This window comes from Branchiostoma lanceolatum, chromosome 5 (genome assembly GCF_035083965.1).
Source record: "Branchiostoma lanceolatum isolate klBraLanc5 chromosome 5, klBraLanc5.hap2, whole genome shotgun sequence".
In the NCBI taxonomy this organism is placed as follows: Eukaryota; Metazoa; Chordata; class Leptocardii; order Amphioxiformes; family Branchiostomatidae; genus Branchiostoma; species Branchiostoma lanceolatum.
In genome coordinates this window covers 22998584-23021011 of record NC_089726.1, presented here as the reverse complement: position 1 = coordinate 23021011, position 22428 = coordinate 22998584, and the positions used below count along the sequence as shown (strand labels likewise).

At 41.1% G+C, this 22428-nt stretch overlaps 1 protein-coding gene across 1 annotated transcript; it reads left to right on the top strand.

Annotated features, from left to right (window-relative positions):
• The first annotated feature begins 7565 nt into the window (after positions 1-7565).
• Positions 7566-19896, top strand: LOC136435755 (uncharacterized). Its single transcript, XM_066429452.1, has 2 exons — positions 7566-7987; positions 17968-19896. The coding sequence occupies exons 1-2, from the start codon at positions 7742-7744 to the stop codon at positions 18559-18561; spliced, it is 840 nt and encodes a 279-aa protein (XP_066285549.1). The 5' UTR covers positions 7566-7741; the 3' UTR covers positions 18562-19896.
• The last annotated feature ends 2532 nt before the right edge of the window (positions 19897-22428 follow it).

The window sequence follows — 22428 nt, the reverse complement described above, 5'->3', positions numbered from 1 at the left end:
TTCACTATTTTAGGTGAATCACTTAATGTTTTAGATATCTCATAACTTTGACATCAACTTTGAACTGGCTTGGCAGGGGTGAATTAGCTCTTATATACCGAGTCACTAACTAAACTGGAAAAACTGGTTGAACATATGGAGTCACTAATTCATAAAGGCCGTATGCAAATGTCTCTGATGATTGACAGTGGCATCAGGCCCTGGAAACGTATGCTTTCACGAAATCGAAGCTCGTTTCAAGCGCAAGGGATGATGGGAACAATTTGTGGCGGCAAATTCAAAATTTCTCCTTTCTGTTCTATTCTTTTCTTTTCTTTCTGTCTCTCTGCAATGTAACAGCACTGTGTTGGATAATTTCCTAAGCAAGAAGTCTTGAGCTAACCAATGAAAGCTATGAACGCACTTATGTTTCACTCAAACTTTAGGCCACTCTGAATTCCTAGGTACTCTTCAGGACATCATGAAATAAAGCAGGTATTCTGTAATAGACCCCCTTACTTGTAATGTGCAGAATAATCTGGTGCATAGTGGTGGCACTATGATAATTTTTGAAAAAAAGGCATGCATCACAGACAGGTGCATTGCAGACTTTAATGTGTATCAACAGGAATGCACAAGAGTGCTAACACACAAGGGAAACTTGGGTACTTGCAATCAATCTGTCACAAAATGTACACACAAGCATCAGACGGCATGTAATATTATGTCAGACCTGGGCCTGATACGGGTGTTCAAGACCGTGTGATTACTATCCGTATCACATAGGGTTCGGGAGTTGTGTCACACGGGCTTCCATAGAATATTTCGAATGCATTTCGAGCGCGCCGTTTGCGCCGTCGCCGAAAATTCGAATACCGGATTCGGAGGTTGGAATCAATGCTGTTACAGTTTTGTGTTTGAGGACACAAAACTCCCTCAACTTTTGGCGCATTCCGCATTGAAATGTGTGTTTTCTCGGGTGGGTATGACATAAATAAAATACAACACGAGGTATTCCGCAACACCCTCGGCCCCAGCCCTCCCGCGGGTCGGGTACCTCGGGTGATACGGAATACCCCGTATTGTATTCTATATTTAAACCAGAAGTTCCTATCATAATGATCAAAATGCATGTACGTCTCCAACCTGTATTGCACCAAAATCAATTCCACCACATACACCTTCAGTTGTCTTAAGATATTATACAAAATTGTGAAGGAGAGGGGATACGGCAGCCCAGGTAATCTAACTAGGATACAGGATAGTACCCAGGCTATGAGTATCACTAATGGTATTTCATGTCAAAGAAAAAAAAGACATGCACACACACTTAACGTATAATTAGGTAGGAATGTATGTTTGTTTCAGCCTTACACTACTGTTCCATACTATGCCAGGTAATATGTTATTGTCCCCTTACCCTCCTCAACTGACAATACTTTTTTATTACAGGATAGAGCATTACAATGTACAACAACACAATGCCTTTATTTAGCCTGATTTCAAAGAGGTTATATTAAAATTTGGGATAGGGATGATGAATTAAGGTGTGGTCAACTTGAAGTCCACTTAGTCCCAGGTAAAAATGTGAAAAATACAGTGACCTAAATCAGTCTCAAGAAGAGATGTTCCTACATTTGTGCCAAATTTCAACCCATTTCATACAAAAATGAACCTGCTATGATAAAAATTGCGTTTGTTTTTGAATCACCCTCGTACTCTACAAAAATTTACAAAGGCTGATTGTATGACACATAGAGTTGATAATACTTACATTTCTATTCATAGTTTGTATAGCTTTTGCTATGTTCATATTCCACAATGTGCATTTTGGCTTCCTGTGCCATGCTATCAGCAGCATTTAAGCTCTACTGAGTGGCCAAACATGTTTTATTAGATCCAAACTGAGCATGATTTCTTTACTGTTTCTTGGGGGAGGGAGCTAAAGCATTACAAGGTGTGCAAATGCTAATCATAGTCTGATGCAATGCATGTAAGAACAGTATCTCAGTATCATAATAAAGTTGTCCGTTATTATTTACACATCAAAACAGATCTTTGTATTTCTTTGATTACTTAGGAAGTTTGAAGTTCACATTTTATCCCAATATGACAGAGTAGATGTCTCCGTCCTTTGAGTCTATGTTTCCAAATTTGCAGTTTTGTTGCTAACGTAACGTTTAATGAAAAAAATGCATTTCTGAAATATGTTGCCTTGTTGGAAACAAATATGTACTACTCTTAGATTGTACATGGGAAAAACTCATTTGTTTCAGAGTTTCTCCCCAACAAGGCTAAAAGTTGGCACACTGTTAAAACACATTCACATATGCACACACACACACACACACACACACACACACACACACACACACACACACACACACACACACACACACACAGAGAAATACACAAACCCATGCACACTCAAAATTCTAAATGTGAGACATCTGTTTTGAAGTTGATGTTGCGGCAAACGAAGGTCCTACCATTGTACCCCTTCAATCTTAAAATTTCCGGTATATTTCATTGTATACTTGGAATGTGTTTCTGATATACGCCAAAAATAATTACTCAAGCAACTGGATAAAATTTTATCCAGCTGCTTGAGTAATTATTTTTGGCGTATCTTACTACCTGGATGTCTAACTTTCATCAACGTGTTTCTAATATAGAGTATTGGCTTTTCTTTCAGCACCTCATCCCCCCCGCCCCACCCCACAGCAATATGATAAGGCTGCACCAAGTAATTTTTATGGATGACGTCCGCGCGCGCATTGATTTTGGTCTGTTCCCAGAAAAAAAACCAAGAATTTCCGCGTCCTGTAACTATGACCAAATCGTAAGATTAACGTAAAACTCGTCACGCGAAATGCATGAATAAACACATGTGCCGTATAACGGTGGTGTACATGTGCACCGCGGTCAAAATACCAGTAACGCTAGTAGTACTAGTAAGTAAGATGGCGTCGAATTCCACAGAGCATGTGGGTTCGGACGCTAAATATGTGAGCATAAAAGTGAAAAAGGGCGGCAACGTTGTTGTTGATTGGTACGCTCTCGATGTCGGTCAGGGAGAGCTGACGTTCGCGCAACTGTACGAGAGACTTGTAGCGGCGAGTGAGATTCAGCCGTACAATTTTAAGCAAGTCTTGTCAAGATCAGCTACAGTGCATTTCTTCTGCAATGACGAGAAGATCGGGAGAGGCATTGAAGTTTACTCCGGCCTGCAGGTGGGGCAGGCAACCAAGTAGTTCAGGTGTTTCATCCGCATGGAGGTCGACAATACAGCTGCCCCAACTGAAGCTCCTAGGCCCAAGTCTGTTTTTGAGGTATGAAAAGTTCCGTTCTTTAGTCTGTTTTGGATCAAGTACTATGTGCAAAATAAAAATAATAATCTGGGAAGGGGGAGTGTAAGATGAATGCATTCATTTATTCTGCATGGATAATGATCATTTATTCGTTTCTGGTTATTTATACTTGTTGGGGAAATATGTTCTTTTTTATTTCTATCATTTTTGGTCCATATTTGGCTCTTGAATAATTACTATTATTCATTAGGATTTCTAAAGCATAGGTAGAAATGTAGTTATGCATGCGAGTTAATCACCGACTAATTTTGCCTTTTTGATATACTATGTTTCTGCAGGCCTGCAAAATCAATGGGATATGGAAAGAAACAGGACAGGACAACAACTGCTGTTCAACTTCAGCTGATTTAATCAAATTATTGCTGTTTTCATGATGAATAAAAGAATTATTAGTTGTTACACTGTGTTCTCTCATTCAATTTGTGTCCTAATATGTGTCGTCGACTATTATTTTTCAAATCTAGGCATCTTGTTTTTTTCGGCCCTTCTTGTTTTTTTTTCGCGCTCTCGCATTAGATCTAGGGTCTCCAAAGGACGTCATCCATAAAAATTACTTGGTGCAGCCTAATTAAGCTGTTGCCTTCCACCCAACTCACTCACAGCTGGGATTGCTATTGACCCAGTTTTCCTTTTTGCGTGTTGACGCCTTCATTCTTGTCAGAGGGAATGTTCGCGCAAAGGCCGACGGGAGTAGAACAGGGTTCGCAGTTTGCGCGAACGCGTTCTCGAAGCCGCTGTCCGAACTAAAACTGCCAGGGGGCTTACTTCACTAAGGCCCAATTTACACTTGTCCTTTTAACTGTAGTACTACACATGGTAGTCTACTACTGTAGTAGACTACAGCTTTTTTCTGTGTGTAAAAAGAAAACTACTGCAGAAGTCTACTACAACCTCGGGGGTAGTAGTACTACACTTCGGCGGAGGCTCTGCGAGACTTCGAACTGGGTGTAAAGCGAAACTGTACTACAGTGGTAGTAGACTTCACTTCGAAGCCAACAACCATGTTCGATCTGACGTGATTCGAACTGACCGCGTGTTCCATTACGGGTCATCTGCGGTCATTCTCTAGTTTTCTCAGTAAAACCGAGCTGTCAGGCTGTCAGTCTACTACTGTAGTAGACTACAGCTTTTTTCTGTGTGTAAAAAGAAAACTACTGCAGAAGTCTACTACAACCTCGGGGGTAGTAGTACTACACTTCGGCGGAGGTTCTGCGAGACTTCGAACTGGGTGTAAAGCGAAACTGTACTACAGTGGTAGTAGACTTCACTTCGAAGCCAACAACCATGTTCGATCTGACGTGATTCGAACTGACCGCGTGTTCCATTACGGGTCATCTGCGGTCATTCTCTAGTTCAAGTTCTCAGTAAAACCGAGCACTGTCAGGCCCTTTTCCTTAGTATTTTGCATCAGATAAAACCCCTTCCTTTTCACAAATAAGAAACATGCTGAAATTCCTTCCCGCGATTTTTCAAAGGTCACAATAGGTCACTACAGTTTCGTGACAATCAGGAACAGTGGGGTGTCCTGCTAGGCTTCCTGTGTTGAGTGTAAAGTGGACATGAATCTGAAGTCTACTACAGTAGTAGACTACCATGTGTAGTACTACAGTTTTATTGAACAAGTGTAAATTGGGCCTTACTCCATACAAATTTTTTGTTCTTAACACTACCCAAAGCGTTCGGAAATCGCTGTTCGGCTCTCGTCAATCTTCGGGTGACTTTCGGCATCAGTTCGTATGGTTCTTTGGAATAGACGGCGGATCGGGCGTTGTGGTTGTTACAGTTAGTGCACGATTTTCGGGAATCTTTCTAGTAGAATCTTTCAGTGGATCGACTCGCACACAGTGCGTGTTAGAGTAAGTTCTCGGGAATCTTTCAGTAGGCCGAGTACACAGTCAATGCGTTAGTCTACGATTCACCGAAATCGTTCCGTTTGTTTGTTCCTTAGCGGACCATCGGAGCTTATACATATACGTCTATATAATGTCCTTGGTCACAGTAATGCCTATTTCAACAAAAACTCGATGGCCTACCGCCTATGGTGATAGTTGAGATGTATGTACCTTTAGCATAGGTGAATACAATCAATCGTTCTTAGACATCAGTGTCTGATGCATGGCGGCCGCAGACATGCATAGGGCTCGACAGGCTGGTCTGCTCTCGGCATAGACCCTCCAGTCGGTTCTGGTGACCCCCAGCCCCTGGTGAATACACCTGGACATAAATTATGCTAATGATGACCTCATTTGCATAATGTATGCAGAAATTTAAATTTTCCTTACCTTTAAAGGAAAGGTGAATACACCTGCACATAAATCATGGTAATGATGACCTCATTTGCATAATTTATGCAGAACATTTGTATTTCCAATATGGTAAATGCTTTGGATGTCATATTTAAGAAATAGGCACGTCTTGGAAAGTTGAACACCACACCAGGACCTAAATTATACTAATGAGGACAACATTTGCATAATTCTGTAAGAAACGTGTATTTCCCTTACGGTAAATGCTATGGATGCCGTATTTGAGATGTAGGTACCGTTAGGAAAGGTGACTACACGTGGCCATAGATTATGCTAATGAAGACTGCATTTGCATAAAGTTATGCAGAAAATTGTATTTCCCTAATGGCAAATGCTTTGGATGTCATATATAAGATATGGGTACCTTTTGGGAAGGTGCATACACCTGGACATAAATTATGCTAATGAGGACATCATTTGCAAAATTCATGCAGATACTTGTATTTCCCTTACGGTACATGCCACGGATGTCATACTTCACATGTACATGTAGGTACATTTAGGAACGTTAAATATACCTGGACACAACTTATGCTAATAGGGACCCCTTTCCATAATTCATGCAGAAACTTCATAATACCTTACAGTAAAATTGAGTAAATGCTAAGGATGTCATATTTGAAGTGTTGGTGAATGGGAGGGGAATATCCTGCATTTTCTAAAAAATGTTGCCTTTCTAGTTCTCTTTGACTCAACAGCCCTTCAGTTACTTTCTTTGGCAGATTTTACCTAAATAACAGGAGAAGAGGAAAAATATTTCACACTCATTAATCTAGGCAAAACGCCAGCTTTTTTGAAAAGCACTTGTTTGAATTCTACTATACTTCTCCACGCATAGCCTTGAGGCCCAGAAAGGGTAGTCTGGCAGGGAAGCCAGGCCTGGTAGACAGCCCAGCCTTTTCCGCGAACCCCCTGATTGGACAGGTGGGTCCGGAATTGGTTTTACTCAAGCGAAACACAACAGATGAGTAGAAACAGACACTCGCCTCCCAGGGATCGAACCCGAGACCGCCAGTCCACAGGCCGCACGCCTTTATATATATCATTGAAAAGACCTGTCTAGACATGTTAGAGTCCATTCCAAGTCACCAAGAGGGTTGTTATTGTCCTACTTTATAAATGTTTTCAATCTATTGTAATTATTTGTGAGAGAGATTTCATACTTTACAAATATTTTGAATGTGATTTCAACTTTATTAATATTTCTCCGGTTTTCTAAAACTTTAGAAATATTCATCATATGGAATATGATATTTCTAACAGTTTCTAAATAATGGTAACGGCATTCTACCATTATTTACCATTATTTACAATTTCCTACCATTTTCTACCATTATTTGTAACATCTTTATAAATAGGTCAGAGGGCTGGGAAGAAAGCATTTCACACATCCTTGCGAAGTATAGGGAAGAATGCATTCCACAAAAGACCCAACAGTGTCCTGCAGTGAAGATGTACAAAAGCAGACAGAAGGGGCGGATTAGCACCTACTTTTATGGGGGCAATCACCATTCTACCATTGTTAACCATTTTCTACCATTTTTTTGTACATATTTCTAAAAGTGAAAGAATCACATCGATGTTTAGAAATTATCCTAAATAAAGAGATTTTTGTGCAATTCCTTTCAAAATATTTCTAAATTATCTAATCGACTTCAAATAAATTCATATTTTCATATTCAATCTTTAAAAATATTTAGAACTATTGTCAGTCAAATATTCTTTTATTAGAATTTTTTATAAATCATTACAAATATTATTATAAAACCCTCTTGGTGACTTGGAATGGACTCTAGACTGGTCAGTTATAGGCGCTGGAACCCCACTGTTACACAAGTCTGACCCAAAACTATTTCGCTCCGCTCCGCTTAACCTTCCTCCCTCTGACCCGATTCTGATTTGAATTTGCCCCGAGGCACCAGCAGACACCACCACCCAGTCCCTCCAGTCGACCCGCGTACCGGCCATGTTTGTAGAGACTGGGTCGGAATGGTAGGAATACTTGTCGTGCCTGGAGATTTGTCTTCACTCTAACGTTTCCTCCCCACAGTGATACCGGCTATTTACGGACACAGCCCGTCCCCAATGGAAAGCGAACATTCTCCCGGGACAGTCCAGTGGCTGGGGCAGGGCAGGAATAGCCCAACTACAACAAAGGAACGTCGCCGGAGTTGGGACCCTCCCAGTTACGGGAACACCCAGCGGCCCGCCAAGCTAGTCCACAGGTTTAGCCTGGGATGTCTCCCGAACAAGAAGATGGCCAGCGACACCAAGGGCTCGACAGAGGATACCCGACTGGACATGTCGTTAAGGCTGCTGAGAGATGAACTGGTAAGTTGGTACGCACTTTCATCACTACAAATCTCGCCCGGATGGTTGGCCTGAACTATAGCACAGGTCAGTGAACAGGCTGAAGAGCACACATTCCGAGTCTCATAATTTTCATCGCCTCTGGCCATGGATACAGTGTATACAGTACAGCACTGCCTTGTAAGGCCATGGATACAGTGTTTTCAGTACAGCACTCCCTTGTCAGGCCATGGCCTTGGGTATAGTGTGTACAGTCTCCTTGGTATAGTACAGTACAGCACTGCCTGCCCTTGTCAGGCCATGTGCACGGTATAGTATGTACAGTACAGCACTGCCTTGTCAGGCCATGTGCACGGTACAGGATGGAGTACAGTACAGCATTGTCTTGTCAGGCCATGGGTACAGTGTACAGTACAGCACTGCCTTGTCAGGCCATGTGCACGGTACAGTGTGTACAGTACAGCACTCCCTTGTCAGGCCATGGGTACTGTTTAGGGGTGGGTACCGGTACAAAAAATTCAGGTCCGGTCCAGGTCCAGTTCCAGAGGGTCAGGTCCAGGTCCGGACCTGTACCTGTACCTGATTATAGTAGTGTCGCAGTACATCATATTTTGAAGTGCGAGACACACGTAAAAGTCTCCAAACGTCATGTCTGCAACGATATAATTTCTTAGGTTTGCACTTTGTCTCAAAATTATAACTATACTCTCATCGCCGTCTGTTAACTCATCCTTTAAGTGTTTCTAGATATGATTCACAGCTAACGTCTTCGAAAACGAAGTTAAATCTGCTGTTTTGTATTTTCTTAGACCAGTTATGTGGGCGCCTGCTGGTAGCCTGGTACTATGAATTTTCTAATCGGTCCATAGGCCGGTCCACTGATTTTTTACGGACCGGTTTTTTTGGACCGGTCCATTAAGAAATACCGGTTTTGTACCGGTACACGGTACCGGTACCCACCCCTAGTACTGTTAGTAGGGTACAGTGTGTACAGTACAGCACTCCCTTGTCAGGTCATGGATACTGTCATACAGACATTGGCCTTACGTGATTCGCTGAGTATATGGACAATAATTACCATGCTTGGCAAGAGAAGATAAAACACAACAAAACCCGTCCAGGCTCTTTCTTTACAGTCTGTATGCGAGAACATGTTCTTCCAAAGGAGAAGAGATAAGGAGAAGACATTTTGTATAACACAGAATCTGCTACTTCAAGCCAGTCCAGTGAATACCGAACATCCCAAATGAACCCCAGGGAATATTATTATAATCTATGCCACATATGATTTTAGATCTACGATTGTGTTGTTTAAAATTGAAGGCTTGAGTTTGTAGTGTTTTCTCCGCGCAGTGCACCCCTCTAGTACATTTTAGGCAATGGTTAACGCCTCTGCACGACACTTGCAAAATGCCATCCCCCGAAAAAAAGGAAATCTCCCCTTGGACACCATTAGCCTGGAATCCAAACCTATTATAGCTCCCGAGTCTCCTCTCGGGAGCTATAATAGGTTTGGATTCCAGGCTAGGACACCATTGGATACCAGACGCGGCCATTTTGTGTCTTTATGCGCGTTTTTAGACTAACAGCAGAAATGATTAACAGACTATGTTTTCTCACCACTAATTGCTGCATCTGTACAAATGGCGATGCAAATAGTCGGCAAGACGTTTGATCGTACCGATGGAACCGTAAAGATAACCAGCGGCGCAGAAGTCGGCCGCGAGCTCACGATGGTTGATCATTATGTATGATGTATTTATCTCCATGAAAAAAATACTTGTTGATGGGGATATTGTTTTGCGTGCGTTTGCGTTTGCGTGTGTGTATGTTTGTGTCACCCGGTCACCGTATGCTTAAAGTCAGCATAACTGAAGAACGTGTACATGGATTGTAATGGTATTTGGTATGTGGGTAGTTGTTGGGAGGAGAAAGGTCAAGGTCGATTTTGGGCCCCCTGGTATGTGTCACTGGAACTGCAATGGCGTATTTGTAATAATCTTCTAAGGAGAATAACTGAAGAAAGGAACAACAGATTTTCATGTTATTTGGTATGCAGGTAGGTTGGACAGAGATGTACAAACTGAAGTGCAAATTATGCAAATTGGGACTGAATTTGCATAAGTAAGGAGGAAAATCTACACCTCCATTCTAGGCATGTGGTTGGAGGTCACACCTGTCACATCTGTTAGTCTCAAATCTAGGACAAGAATTCCCCAGGTCCCAACAGCTGGTAATGAGGAAAATCTTAACCTCCATAATAAAACACATCATATACGAAACCAAATTTCATGGAGATTTTGGGTCTTCAGACTCTTGTTGGGAACTTTGATACAACAGAGTAACAACTTGTTCTCTGGTCTCTGTTTGAATTTTCTTTCGTGGGAAAATGCCATGGAAATACACAAACGCGACGTCAATGCAATGGCGGAGAACATCACATATTGTCCTCCTTGCAATTCTTGATTGTATAAAGATTTTTGAACCCGTGCAACACAGGGAAAGCACGACAATAACTTCCTCGCAAAGAATTAACGTTACCTCTTCTAATTTATGTACAAATAGAAAGGCAACATTTTCGAGAAAATGCAGGATATTCCCCTCCCATTACCTACACCTCAAATAACATCCTTAGCATGTACTGTACGGGAATTATGAAGTTTCTGCATGAATTATGGAAAGGAGGTCCCCATTAGCATTAGTTATGTCCAGGTGTATTTAACCTTCCTAAAGGTACCTCCATGTGAAGTATGACATCCGTAGCATGTATAGTAAGGGAAATACAAGTTTCTGCATGAATTATGCAAAAGAGGTCCTCATTAGCATGATTTATGTCCAGGTGTGTTCACCTTTCCTAAAGGTACCAACATCTCAAATATGACATCCGTAGCTTTTACGGTAAGTTTTGTTACTGAAGGCGTAGATTTTGAACCTTCTCAATTGCACATAACTTCAGTAGGACGCAGCATTAACAAGAGTTCGTAGACCTCATTTCTCCATGAACTGTCCTGTTTGTGCAAATGACTTACACATTTACATAATATATGCTTGGTCATAAACACCTTTATCTAACTTACACAAGTTGCAATATTGACAGTCCTATTATTTTCTACTTAAATGAATTATGGCGTTTTTGCATTAATTATGCAAATTAGGAATTCATTTGCATAATTGGTATCTGTTGATGTCGTACTTGACATGCATTTGAGTCTTATAATGGAAAATACTGGAAATATAGATTTTCCTCATTAGTTATGCAAATTAAGTCCTAATAAGCATAATTTGCACATCACTGTGTACATCTCTGTCTAAGCTACCTGCATTCCGTTATTCTCCTTAGAAGATTTTCACAATAACGCCCCTCCAGTTCCAGAGCAAGCTGCTAGGGGGCCCAAACCTACATTACTTTTTTATTACATCACAAGCTATCAGCCACCCAAAAATCAAGACCATAGCACGTCCAGGTAAAAAGATACAAAAACGGAAGTTCTGCTGCAGTACCAAGGTCACATACCAGGGGGCCCAAAATCGACCTTGAACTTCAGCTTCACAACACCTGCCCACATACCAAATATCATCATAATCCATCGAGAGGTTCTTGAGTTATGCTGACTACAGTAGTGCGGAAACACAAACAAACAGACAGACAAACAGACACACACATACAGACACACGCAAAACTAACACAAGGACAGGAGCAAGGGGGCAGTGAAGTTGTGCCTGTCTGCACCTGGCAGATTAGTGCTCCTAATTGACTCGACTATTTCAACCAATCAGGACGAGTTTAATAAATCCGTAGGTATGTTAATAGGCGCTCTCTCATTGGCTGACCGAATTAGCCCACCTGGCTACTCACCTACTAGGAATAAAGATGTGACCATATATGGCAACACCATATATGAGGAAAATAGCCAATCATCTACCCAAAATACCCCCCAAAATCGTATTTTGAAGTGATGTATGCCAAAAGCGCGAATGGGGTTCTTTGAACATTTCTTTTAAGTACCCCCGTAGCAAATTTAGGGTCATTTGGATGTAATTCCAGAGCACAGGAGGCCCAAGAGTACGTTTCTGGTCTGAAAATGGCCAAAAATCCTCAATAAAACAATTAATAATAAAAAAAATGAAGAAAAAACGGCTGGGGGTATGTGCTAACTCTAACTGCATACCAAATTTTAGCTCATTTGGCTCAGGGACGACTGAGATGAATCGATTTGAAGATTTGACAGGAGGAGGAGGAGAAAGAAACATTACAAACACAATATGTACCGCCCATACCTATAGTATGGGGCCATGGGCGATACATAAAAAGAAAGAAGAAACTAGAAAGGCAACATTTGCGAGCAAATACAGCATGTTTAGCCATACTTCTCGCCATGCAAAAAAAATGGACTGTCCCCAAATGGACCATTCTAAAATACTTCCACTAAAAAAATGGATCACCCCAGTCCAAAATTGAGTTTAAAAACAATTAGTCTCTCCATACAGGAATGGAGTCTTCCAGTAGCACCTCAACACAATATGGACCAGTCCAAAACCATATCCACTTATTAATTAACAAATACACTTCTGCTAACAAATGGACTTTTTCATAATCACTCCAGCTCAAAATTGAAATAAATTAAAGAATCCTCCCCTTGCAACAATGGGATATTCCATGCCATCTCCATGTAAACTAGACCAGTCGAAAAATATCCGCTCAAAATTACACTCTTGCGCATAATCAACCCAGTTCAAAATTGAATTAAAAAAGATCAACCCCAGGGAAGAAAGAAGTTTTCCATAGTATACATGATGATATATATGAAGATTTGACAGGAGAAGAAGGGAATGACCAAAAACAACATATTTCAGCGATAGTATGGGTGAAATATAAAAACGTGACACCCCTTTGTTTGAATGCATGATTCAATAGTATACATTTTGGGTTGAAAATAACGAAACGAAAAAATGCTTTATTTCAAAAATCGTTTTGAAAGGCTGTATGCCAAACATTTGAATGGGGGCCTGGGTGCATGACCAAGGCAGACACATGCCAAATTTCACATTATTTTGGTTTAATACATAGGAACTGGAGAAAGAGTGAACAAAGCCATGTAATCACATGTCCTAGGAATTCCCATACCATATTTGGTATGAATATCAACACACATGCGCCAGAAATGCCAGATAATTAGATTAACTCAATTGGCCAATCAGGTGGTCGCAAGGCTCACAGCTGCAGGCAAGGCACTTGGGGTCACTGACCTTTAGGTCATATGGTCAGGCTCACAGGCCAGGTGCAGTTGGGGTCACTGACCTTTAGGTCATATGGTCATATGAGGAAAATACCCAATGTTTCCCTTAAAATACCCTGCAAAATCGTATTTTAAAGTAATATATGCCAAAAGTGCGAATGGGGTTCTTTGAATATTTGTTCAATGTACCCCCATAGCAAATTTCAGGTCATTTGGATGTATTTCCAGAACACAGGAGGCCAAAATGTACATTTTTGGTCAGAAAAACCTCAATAAAATCAGTTTCAAGGTCAATATCGAAAAAATGAAAAAAACGGTGGGGGGTATTTGCCTATACTACCTTTGTATCAAATTGCAGGTCATTTGGTCAAAAAATGACAGAGATGATTCGATTTGAAGATTTGACAGGAGGAGGAGAAGAAGGAGAAGAAACCTGAGTAAAAACAATATGTTGAGCCATACTAGGTATGGCTGAACATAAGAAGAACAGGCAAGCAAAAAAGTATATTCTCCCTCCTGTATATATAACAATACCGATGCCGTGTCTTTAAAGGTGCCCTAAGCGATTTCAGGGGGTAAAACTTGAAATATTCTGCGGAAAACAATTCTGTTTGGTGAGGTTGAAATTTACATTTACTTCCCTATATTAGCACATCTACATCATTATTTCATACTTTTGGCGTTTAAAAATAGCACAGAAGCAAGCCACAAAAGGAGTATTTTTTTTTATTGGGTCCCCCAAAAAATCAGCCCAGAATCCAGCCGTAACCGTTTTCTGTCGACAATTTACGGTAACTTCCGGTCGCGTGACATGACATCGCGCGTCACGTGATTATTTCTTCGGAAGCATTCGGGACTTATCGGTCAGAATCGTGCACGTTCGGAAGATCTGAAATGATGGCTGGCCTCCAAGTGCTCAGATTTTTAATGAGTTCCCACCACACAACGGCATCACATTTTTGCTCCATGATAGTCGATATGCGATGAGATAGTGTTATCTAAACTTACTATGGATAGAAATCAGAAAAAAAACTGATTTTGAATGTATGACTTTCAGCAAGGAGGTTAAGTATCCTTGCTTTCAGCGCCCTAATATTGCTAAGGTTGCCTTTAAATCTTAGTATTATCGAAATAACTCCTTTCTGATACATCGGACTTGTATTAATTTTGATTGTTGCTGTTGTTGTTAACATGGCTGGCAGCTAACTTGTTAAAGGAAACCCAAGCAATATCAGGGCCCGAAAATCGGATTTTGAAAGTCAATTTATTCAGTCATGATAAGTTCAAAGAACACTATCACGCCATCTTTCAAAACGGGGTCTGTAATGGTGTGTATCTAGTCCAAACAAACAACTCAGAGAGAAGTAATGCTTTAGTCTGCGGGAGTCGACATTCTCTGAGACGTGGGCGAACGGGAAATGCCTGACTGGATTTAGTAGCAACGGCTGTCCAGACAAGGGGCAAGATGACAGGGCTAAGCAAAATTATTGTTGTGCTTCTGGTTCGTCCTTTAGGAATAGGATTTAAGATAGGATTTATATTGGTAGACAGGATTTTTACAGTAGATATCCGGAGTGAGTATTCTTACCCAGTATTGATGTGATACATTTCTTATCAAAGCCAGCTCACATCAATCTGAAACTGGTACATACAATATTGGCCTATCACATTTTCACGGACATACAGGAACTGTATTTCTATACACTAAACAAAACGGTATGTTGACCATTTCAGAACACACATGGAGGTAGGTTGTATTATGATTGAATTAATTCAGTACGTTTGGCAACTTTCCAAGTTACAGTATGTTCATTTCTGTACTTGCCTACAACATACACGTAAATGCTTCCTGGATGTTTTCTTGTCATATCGTGTGTACCGTGATGAATGTACAGGGTGGGCAGAAAGTTCGAAATGGAACGAAATGAAACGAACTGGAACGAGATGGGAGGAAAATTGAAGTACAGTAAGTGCGAAATGGAACAAAATGGAAAAAAATCCATTTCGCACTTTGTACTTCCATTTTTTTCCATTTCGCACTTTGTGTACTTCCATTTTTTTTCCATTTCGAACTTTGTGTACTTCCATTTTTTTCCATTTCGCGCTTTCTTTACTTCCATTTCTTCCATTTGGTACTTTCTGTACTTCCATTTTTTTCCTTTTCGTCCCATTTCGCACTTTCTGTACAACAATTGGCGAGGTTAGATCGCAAGGGTCTGGAGCGACTGCCATTCGGCGCGCAGGTTTCCTCAAAAGTTGAAGGTCCGTTACTCTTTATTTAAAGGAGGTTTGGTACAATTCATCTTATAAGTTATTCAAATCTATCACGAAATTTTATTTAGTCATTGTCATGTACAAATTACAAGGGGGCACAGCACTCTTGTTCCCCTCTTTAGGCCCCATGTGCGGCAATAGGACTGTGGGGTTTGAACCACTCACGCCGGAAAGGACCCCAAGTGAGAACCTGAAGTCGCGCTCGTGACGCAGCAGTTCATTAGCCGTCAGTATGACAATCGCGCCCCTTCTTGCGAGACACAACAGCGCTGTAAACATGTGCCTCATTCTGGGTAAACCATATCACTTATTAAAGTCTTTATTTTCTTATGAGCTCTTACCGTTTCCTTGCTTTACGCAGCCGTTCATTAGCATATCGTTTTTCCAAAGCCTTCGGTAAAAATCGCGGATCTTGAGAGAATAATTTAGCGTCGCAAACAGAACAACATTAACAACGCTGCATTACATCAAAGATTCAGTCTTGCCCCATTCTGAGTAGTTCTAAAAATAAAGCACGTTAACGACGTCATATTCATTTACCGCCCACTTCTGTGTCTTAATCCTTCCCCTGTACCTTTTCCTTACAATCGCTTTTATGTCAGTTTCCTTCAGATTTCGTTCCATTTTGCACTCTGTGTAGTTCCATTTCGTTCCATTCCGCACTTTCTGTAGTTCCATTTCGTTTTATTTCGCACTTTCTGCACACCTGGCGTGCGCTACTCACAGGGAACGTGGTGTATTTGGTGGTATGACGTGAGGTCAGCCGGCGGCTACGGACGTCGCCATACCGGCCCGCCGTGCCACACATTAGACTCAATTATAGCCGGTAAAAATTGCCAGCAGCTCGGTCCTCACGCTAGATTAATCTAGCACCTGATAATGACGTCATGCTCCAAGATGGCAGCTGCTTTTGTTTAGGTGCCCATCTTCATAAAATTTCCTCTAAATTTCCTCAGTAAGGACTTACCATCAAACTTGTGTCGTAAAGTGGAAATCCTGCATGTAGGACTGTGATTACCTTCGCCGAGAAGGTTATGCAGACGGTAGCGTTTGTATGTGTGTGTGTGTGTATGTTTGTAACGTACAGCATAACTCGAGAAGGCTTGGGTGGATTGTCTTGATATTTGGTAGGTGGGTAGGTCTTGATGAGACTAGGAAATGATTAGATTTTGGGTCCCCTAGCGGCTTGTTACGGTACTGCAGCGGAACTTCCTGTTTCGATATCTCGTGTTCTGGACAAGCTATGGAACTGATTTTTGAGTGGTAGATAGCTCTTCGGACAGAGAGTAAGTGGTATAGGTTTTGGCCCCCTAGCGGCTTTGGAACTGCAGGAGCAGGTTTTGATTCAGACTTTGAAAGGGAATAACTCAAGAAGGGCTTGATGGATGGTTATGATTTTTGGTAAGTAGATAGCTTGAGTGATGATGTACATGATTAGATACTTATTATGCGAATCAGTATCTAATTTGCATAATTAATGAGGAAAGTTAATACATCCGCCAAATTCCACAATAGGACTCTCAAACATGTGACATATGTAACTGAAGAAGAGAGAAATATTAATAGATATCAATTATGCAAATGAAGACCTCATTTGCATAATTAATGAGAAAATGCTATAACTCAAGATGGGCTTGATGGATGTTAATGATGTTTGGTATGTAGATAGCTTACGTGATGCTAAATGTATGATTGGACGATAATTATGCAAATTACATTCCAATTTGCATGATTAATGAGACAATTTTAAAAACCCGCTGTGTTCCATGATGTGACTATTGAAATATGTGACATTTGTTACTGAGGAATTTTGATAGATAAAAAATATGCAAATGTAGGCCTAATTTGCATAATTAATGAGAAACTACTATAATTCCATACAGGTAAATAATGGCAATTTCATACTTTGTGTCATTTGGAAGTTATGTGAATGTGAACATCGTTGAATCAAATTATGCTAATAAGGACCTCATTTGCATAATTCATGATAAATGTCACTTTGTTAGCATAACCTTCTTTGTTAAGCTCATACTTTTGTTTTTTGGGTGAAGAAGATCAACTGGTATGATTTATAACTGATGAGAAACACTCCTGACACGTCAGTCAAAAAGGTTAAAATCATTTGGCGATGGTATGAGGTCGTGGAACTCTAGTTTCCAATGAGAAACCCAACATGTGATTCATACCGCTTCCTTCTCGGTATAGCCTGGATGTCAGACCCCCAATCTCTGAAGTACATGTATCTATCGATAGATAGATATTTTAGAGATTGGGGGTCTGGCATCTAGGCTAGTACCGGTAAGGCACCCCGCTTTCCGACCGCCCCTCCTAATGGCCTCCCTCGCAGACAAACGGCAGTTGAAGAAGATATTACTTTGAATATATTGAATATCTATTTACACCCGTGAGACCTTCACGACCAAATGATGATGATATTGTATATCTATATCATATATTGCCAATGATGTTTGATTATTTGTTGTTCTTTAGGCCCAACTGCGGAGGTCCGGGGACTCTCTCTCGGAACAGATGCAGAGCATGTACCGAACCATCCAAGACATGAAGTGTGCATCTGAGGAAGCCTCGTACAGGGCCACTCAGCAGGACCTGTGTTTCCTGGCCGAGGGAAATCTGGATTTACTGACGGAGTGTAGAACGAGGAAACCGATCGCCATTCCCGAGGAGTTGGACGGTTTGTGTGAGCCTGAGGACATGTCGTCCTCCATTTCTCCATCTATAGAGGAGCCCAGAACTTTCTCCAACCACTCCGAACTTGAGTCATGTAAACCCACCTCAGACACCGTACACAACAGGTCGGTTTCGGACTGTTCAATGGACTCCGCGTTTTTCGATATGAGTTCACAAGGTCTGTTGCTCTCCCCAACGTCTCCTACCCCCCTACCCCCGCGGACACCCCCTCCCCCTGTTCCCCCGCGGAGAGCGTATTCGATACCTGCCATTAGCGCTGACAAGGTAATGTACAAAGAAAGTCAACCAATCAGAGAGCGGCAAACAAAGGAGAAGCGCAGGAGCAAGTGTGAGTGGATGTTAGAACTGGATGTACAGAAGGCGACTTTGGTTTAATCATTCCCGTCTTTGGAGGAAAAGTTTGGTCATCTATTAGACTTTAATACAATTGGTGTTTGGAGAATTTTTTTTCCATTTGCCATCACTCTTATCATGCTGTCGCCCTGGATACGAACACTTGTAAGAAATGAAACACCTGGGGGAATGTTAAGCTGACAACAGAAAGTCTTGCCCTGAGAATGGCATTGACAGATACATTTAAAGATTGTGTTCTAGATCTACTTTATATAAGATAGTTCATGTTTGATACATATAACCAAGACGCTGTTGATCGGAGTCAATAGAACTAGTATATATATATATTGATTTGAACGCATTTTATTGACACTTTTTTGAATCGACAAAAGTACAATGACTTTCGTAATCTCTTCTGCAACTCTCTATTTCACCATTAACGTGTGATGTTCAGTATGTACCAACATGGCAGTTAGATATCACCAGGTGTGCGGCACAGTTAGTTGTAAGGATTTTGTAATCCTGTGTGTTCAATATACTATGTTCCTCTTTTCATTCAATGACGTATGTAAGTAAGACTCCCAACAATGAACTCCAATCGTGTTCATTATAACGACAGATCTGTGAACATGTTTTGTTTTCGTATCAACATTTCTATACATAGTCATCTAGATATGTATGAACGCCGCGTCCGGGACGAGAGTCCCACACAGCCTCAGTCCCGGTCTGGGGATCATCCAGATTGTAGCAAGTGTTTTGGGTTTTTACATGTAGCTACTTGCGCGATATCGAGAAATCAAGTTTTTAAGTTAGAATGCATCTCATTGTGTACAACTCTACATCCTCTTACAACTCTCCAAAAGATCATTCACGAGGCCCTCGAGGAACTGCTTCTAACTTTCGCTCACACACGGCTCCTCTATTTCAAACTAGAGTTCCACGACCCCCTACCTTCGCCGACTGATCTTATCCTTTTCCAGTGGCATATCATGTGTTTTTTTTTTCATTACCTTCGCCGAGAAGGTTATGCATAGGGTAGCGTTTGTATGTATGTATGTATGTGTGTATGTAATGTACAGCATAACTCGAGAAGGCTTGGATGGATTGTCTTGATATTTGGTAGGTGGGTAGGTCTTGATGAGACTTGTTTATAATGCATACAGTAGAATCCGCTTAACTGCACCACCCATTTGTCAGCATTTTGGGTGCAATTATCCGGCTGGTGCAATTATGCGAAATGCCCAGCTGGACCGCACCACCATGGGCGAGGGGGTGTATTGTTAGTCAGAAACACTAGCACAAAGAAAACAGGCGAAATTATTCAGTTATTAACTTTATTTATTGACCCTTTGCTGAAAATAAAGAAATGACTACGAACCTGTTTTGATTTTGCATTCTTTCATTTTTCCATGCGATCTACCGCATTACAACACACATTATGTTACAGGGGAGGCATTCTGAAACATCGTCATGCCACTCATCGGACAACAGTTTCTGTGTTACATTACGTAGAGTGCAGTTGTCGATTTACGTAAATCATGTACCGCCATGAAACTAGGAATTGAAACTAAAACTTGGTTACTGATTACGGGTGACCCATACGATTCCTATCAACGTAACTGTCAATGGAGACCGCCTTCTTATGTTACTCAAAACAGTTTTAAACATATTGGCAGTATTGCGCCTTTACACCGGCAGGTATCGGCTCATTTGTACCGCGTTTGCCGAGTTTAGCGCACCTTTTTAGCTAACTTGTCGAGGAATTTTTGGAAAAAAAATGGTGCAGTTATCCGATGCGCGGTGCAGATATGCGGAGTCACTAACAATGCAGTGAATGGGAACCGGTTTTGGATATTGGGATTCGGTGCAATTAAATGGAAGGTGCGTTTATCGAGGTGCAATTAAGTGGCTTCGTCTGTATTAGAATCTCATTTGCAGGAATTGTCAGTTGATCATCTTCTCTAACCAAATTACAAAATTACACAAGTTGTTCAAAGTATGAAAGTCTTATCTTAGCAAAGAAGGCTATTGTAGCATTTCCTCATAAACTATGTAAATATAGGTGGAAAAGACAGGGCGAGGCCCGAACAGAAGCAAAGCGGATGTCACCTTCCCACGCGTACGGCCACTAGCATTTTCCTCCTTCCTCGTTTTTTTTAATGATTGAATAAATGAAGACCTTATATAGTAATGCCTACTCTCAAGGAAAAGGAGAGAATTGTTTTCGTCTTCTCCAAACAAAAGGCCAATGACCTGACCAGACAGCTGTCACTATGGTTCCCTACATGTGTTGCTGACACCCTGTGGTGTTTGATTACATAGTATAGCGTGTCAAGACATGGGCTGGTTACCATGGCAATGAGCCTTCTTGTGCGACCCACGCACTACCTCTTTCTGAATCCTTCTCTGTTTGAAAATAGGCTGCATACTGCCATTTAGTTGTAGCAAACCTACCTAAAGTATTCTAAATGTTTCTTCTCCGACCAGTGTTACAGGTTTAGTTCTGTTCTTGAGAGCAAGGAGCTTTTATAAAACCTCCTTGTTGAGAGCGACCGCCAAGACTCGCAATCTTTCCCATTGTGGAGCACCGACATGACCGGTGTCATAAATAGTGGTGCGGATCGGTCCGGCCGGACCGGTTCCGGACTTGTAAAACGTTTAGGTTCAAGTCCAAAAAAAACTAAACGTCTGGAAACAAGTCCGGACTTGAAAAAAAATTCTCTCACTCATACACTCCTTTTTGTTTTAAACCATCTTAAACCTTCCTTAAATCGTGAAATTTGCACTAGAAAAATATTGCTGTTTTTGTGTTTATAACTGAACTTTTGTGTTAATTACTGACTGTATATAATTCCGTATATATAGTTTTCAAATTACATGTAAAATATCTGCCAATATGCAATTTTACATGTAACACGAAAAAATATTCCAAAATTATTGTTCAGGTCCGGACTTTCAATGACAGGCCTACGTCACGTTTGCCATAACATACGGATGCGTGTCGTACCTACGGTTCTGCAATTTCCGTGTCAAAATTACCTACATAAAAAAACGTACGTTTTCAGGTCCATACGTCACGTATTCCAGGCCATACGTCACGCCTCTACGTCACGTACTAAACGTGACGCACATATGGTCGTGCCATTTTCAGGTCAAAATATCGTATCATCGTAAACGTCACGTTTCGGGGTTATACGTTACGTATATAAATGGGTTATGTTAACGTGTCACGTTAACGTAACGTATGTACGCCCTTCAAGATATCATAACAAACTACGTTAACATAACGTGGTCATAGTTATCATAACGAATTACATTAACGCAACATATATATAGTCCTTTACGTTATCATAACGCAGCGCGTTAACATGACGTAGAGTGAATCTCTATAATAGACGTGATAATAGACGTGTTCTGCTGACTTCTCAGTTTATGTTGTGTAAAGGCCGCAGAACACAATGTATTAATGGGCGACCCACTGGGTACAAAGATGTACGTACGGACACAATTTTTGATGCCTGGCCAGAAAATCCTATGTGAGAATTAGCCAGGTGTAAACTGTGCTGTGTGGTATGGTATAGAAATATACTGTCTGAATTGGATTGTGAACCTTTCTGTTCGTGTATATGCGAAACTGCAGCGAAAGTGCGCCACACTACGCGTTCCGTGGTAATCAGCCGTTGCTTGGCAACCGAGGTGTTCGTGAGCTGGCGGCCTGTGTGGATTACCGCCCAGCGGGGTGACAGTTAACATTTCACCTGTACCATACTTTCTGTAAAAACTCATTGCATTATCGGAATATGAATTTATATGAATGTTACAGCCGACTTGATGGATAGAATATTGGGAAGTATAGTTTGTACAAGGAGCATTGTGTAACTATTGTGACATTTGTCCCATTCTCGTCCA

Excerpts from the sequence above, each read along its gene's own strand:
- LOC136435755 (XM_066429452.1), top strand. The coding sequence starts at position 7,742 with ATGGAAAGCGAACATTCTCCCGGGACAGTCCAGTGGCTGGGGCAGGGC. Across the intron at positions 7,988-17,967 it reads GGCTGCTGAGAGATGAACTG|GCCCAACTGCGGAGGTCCGG; the intron begins GTAAGTTGGTAC and ends GTTGTTCTTTAG.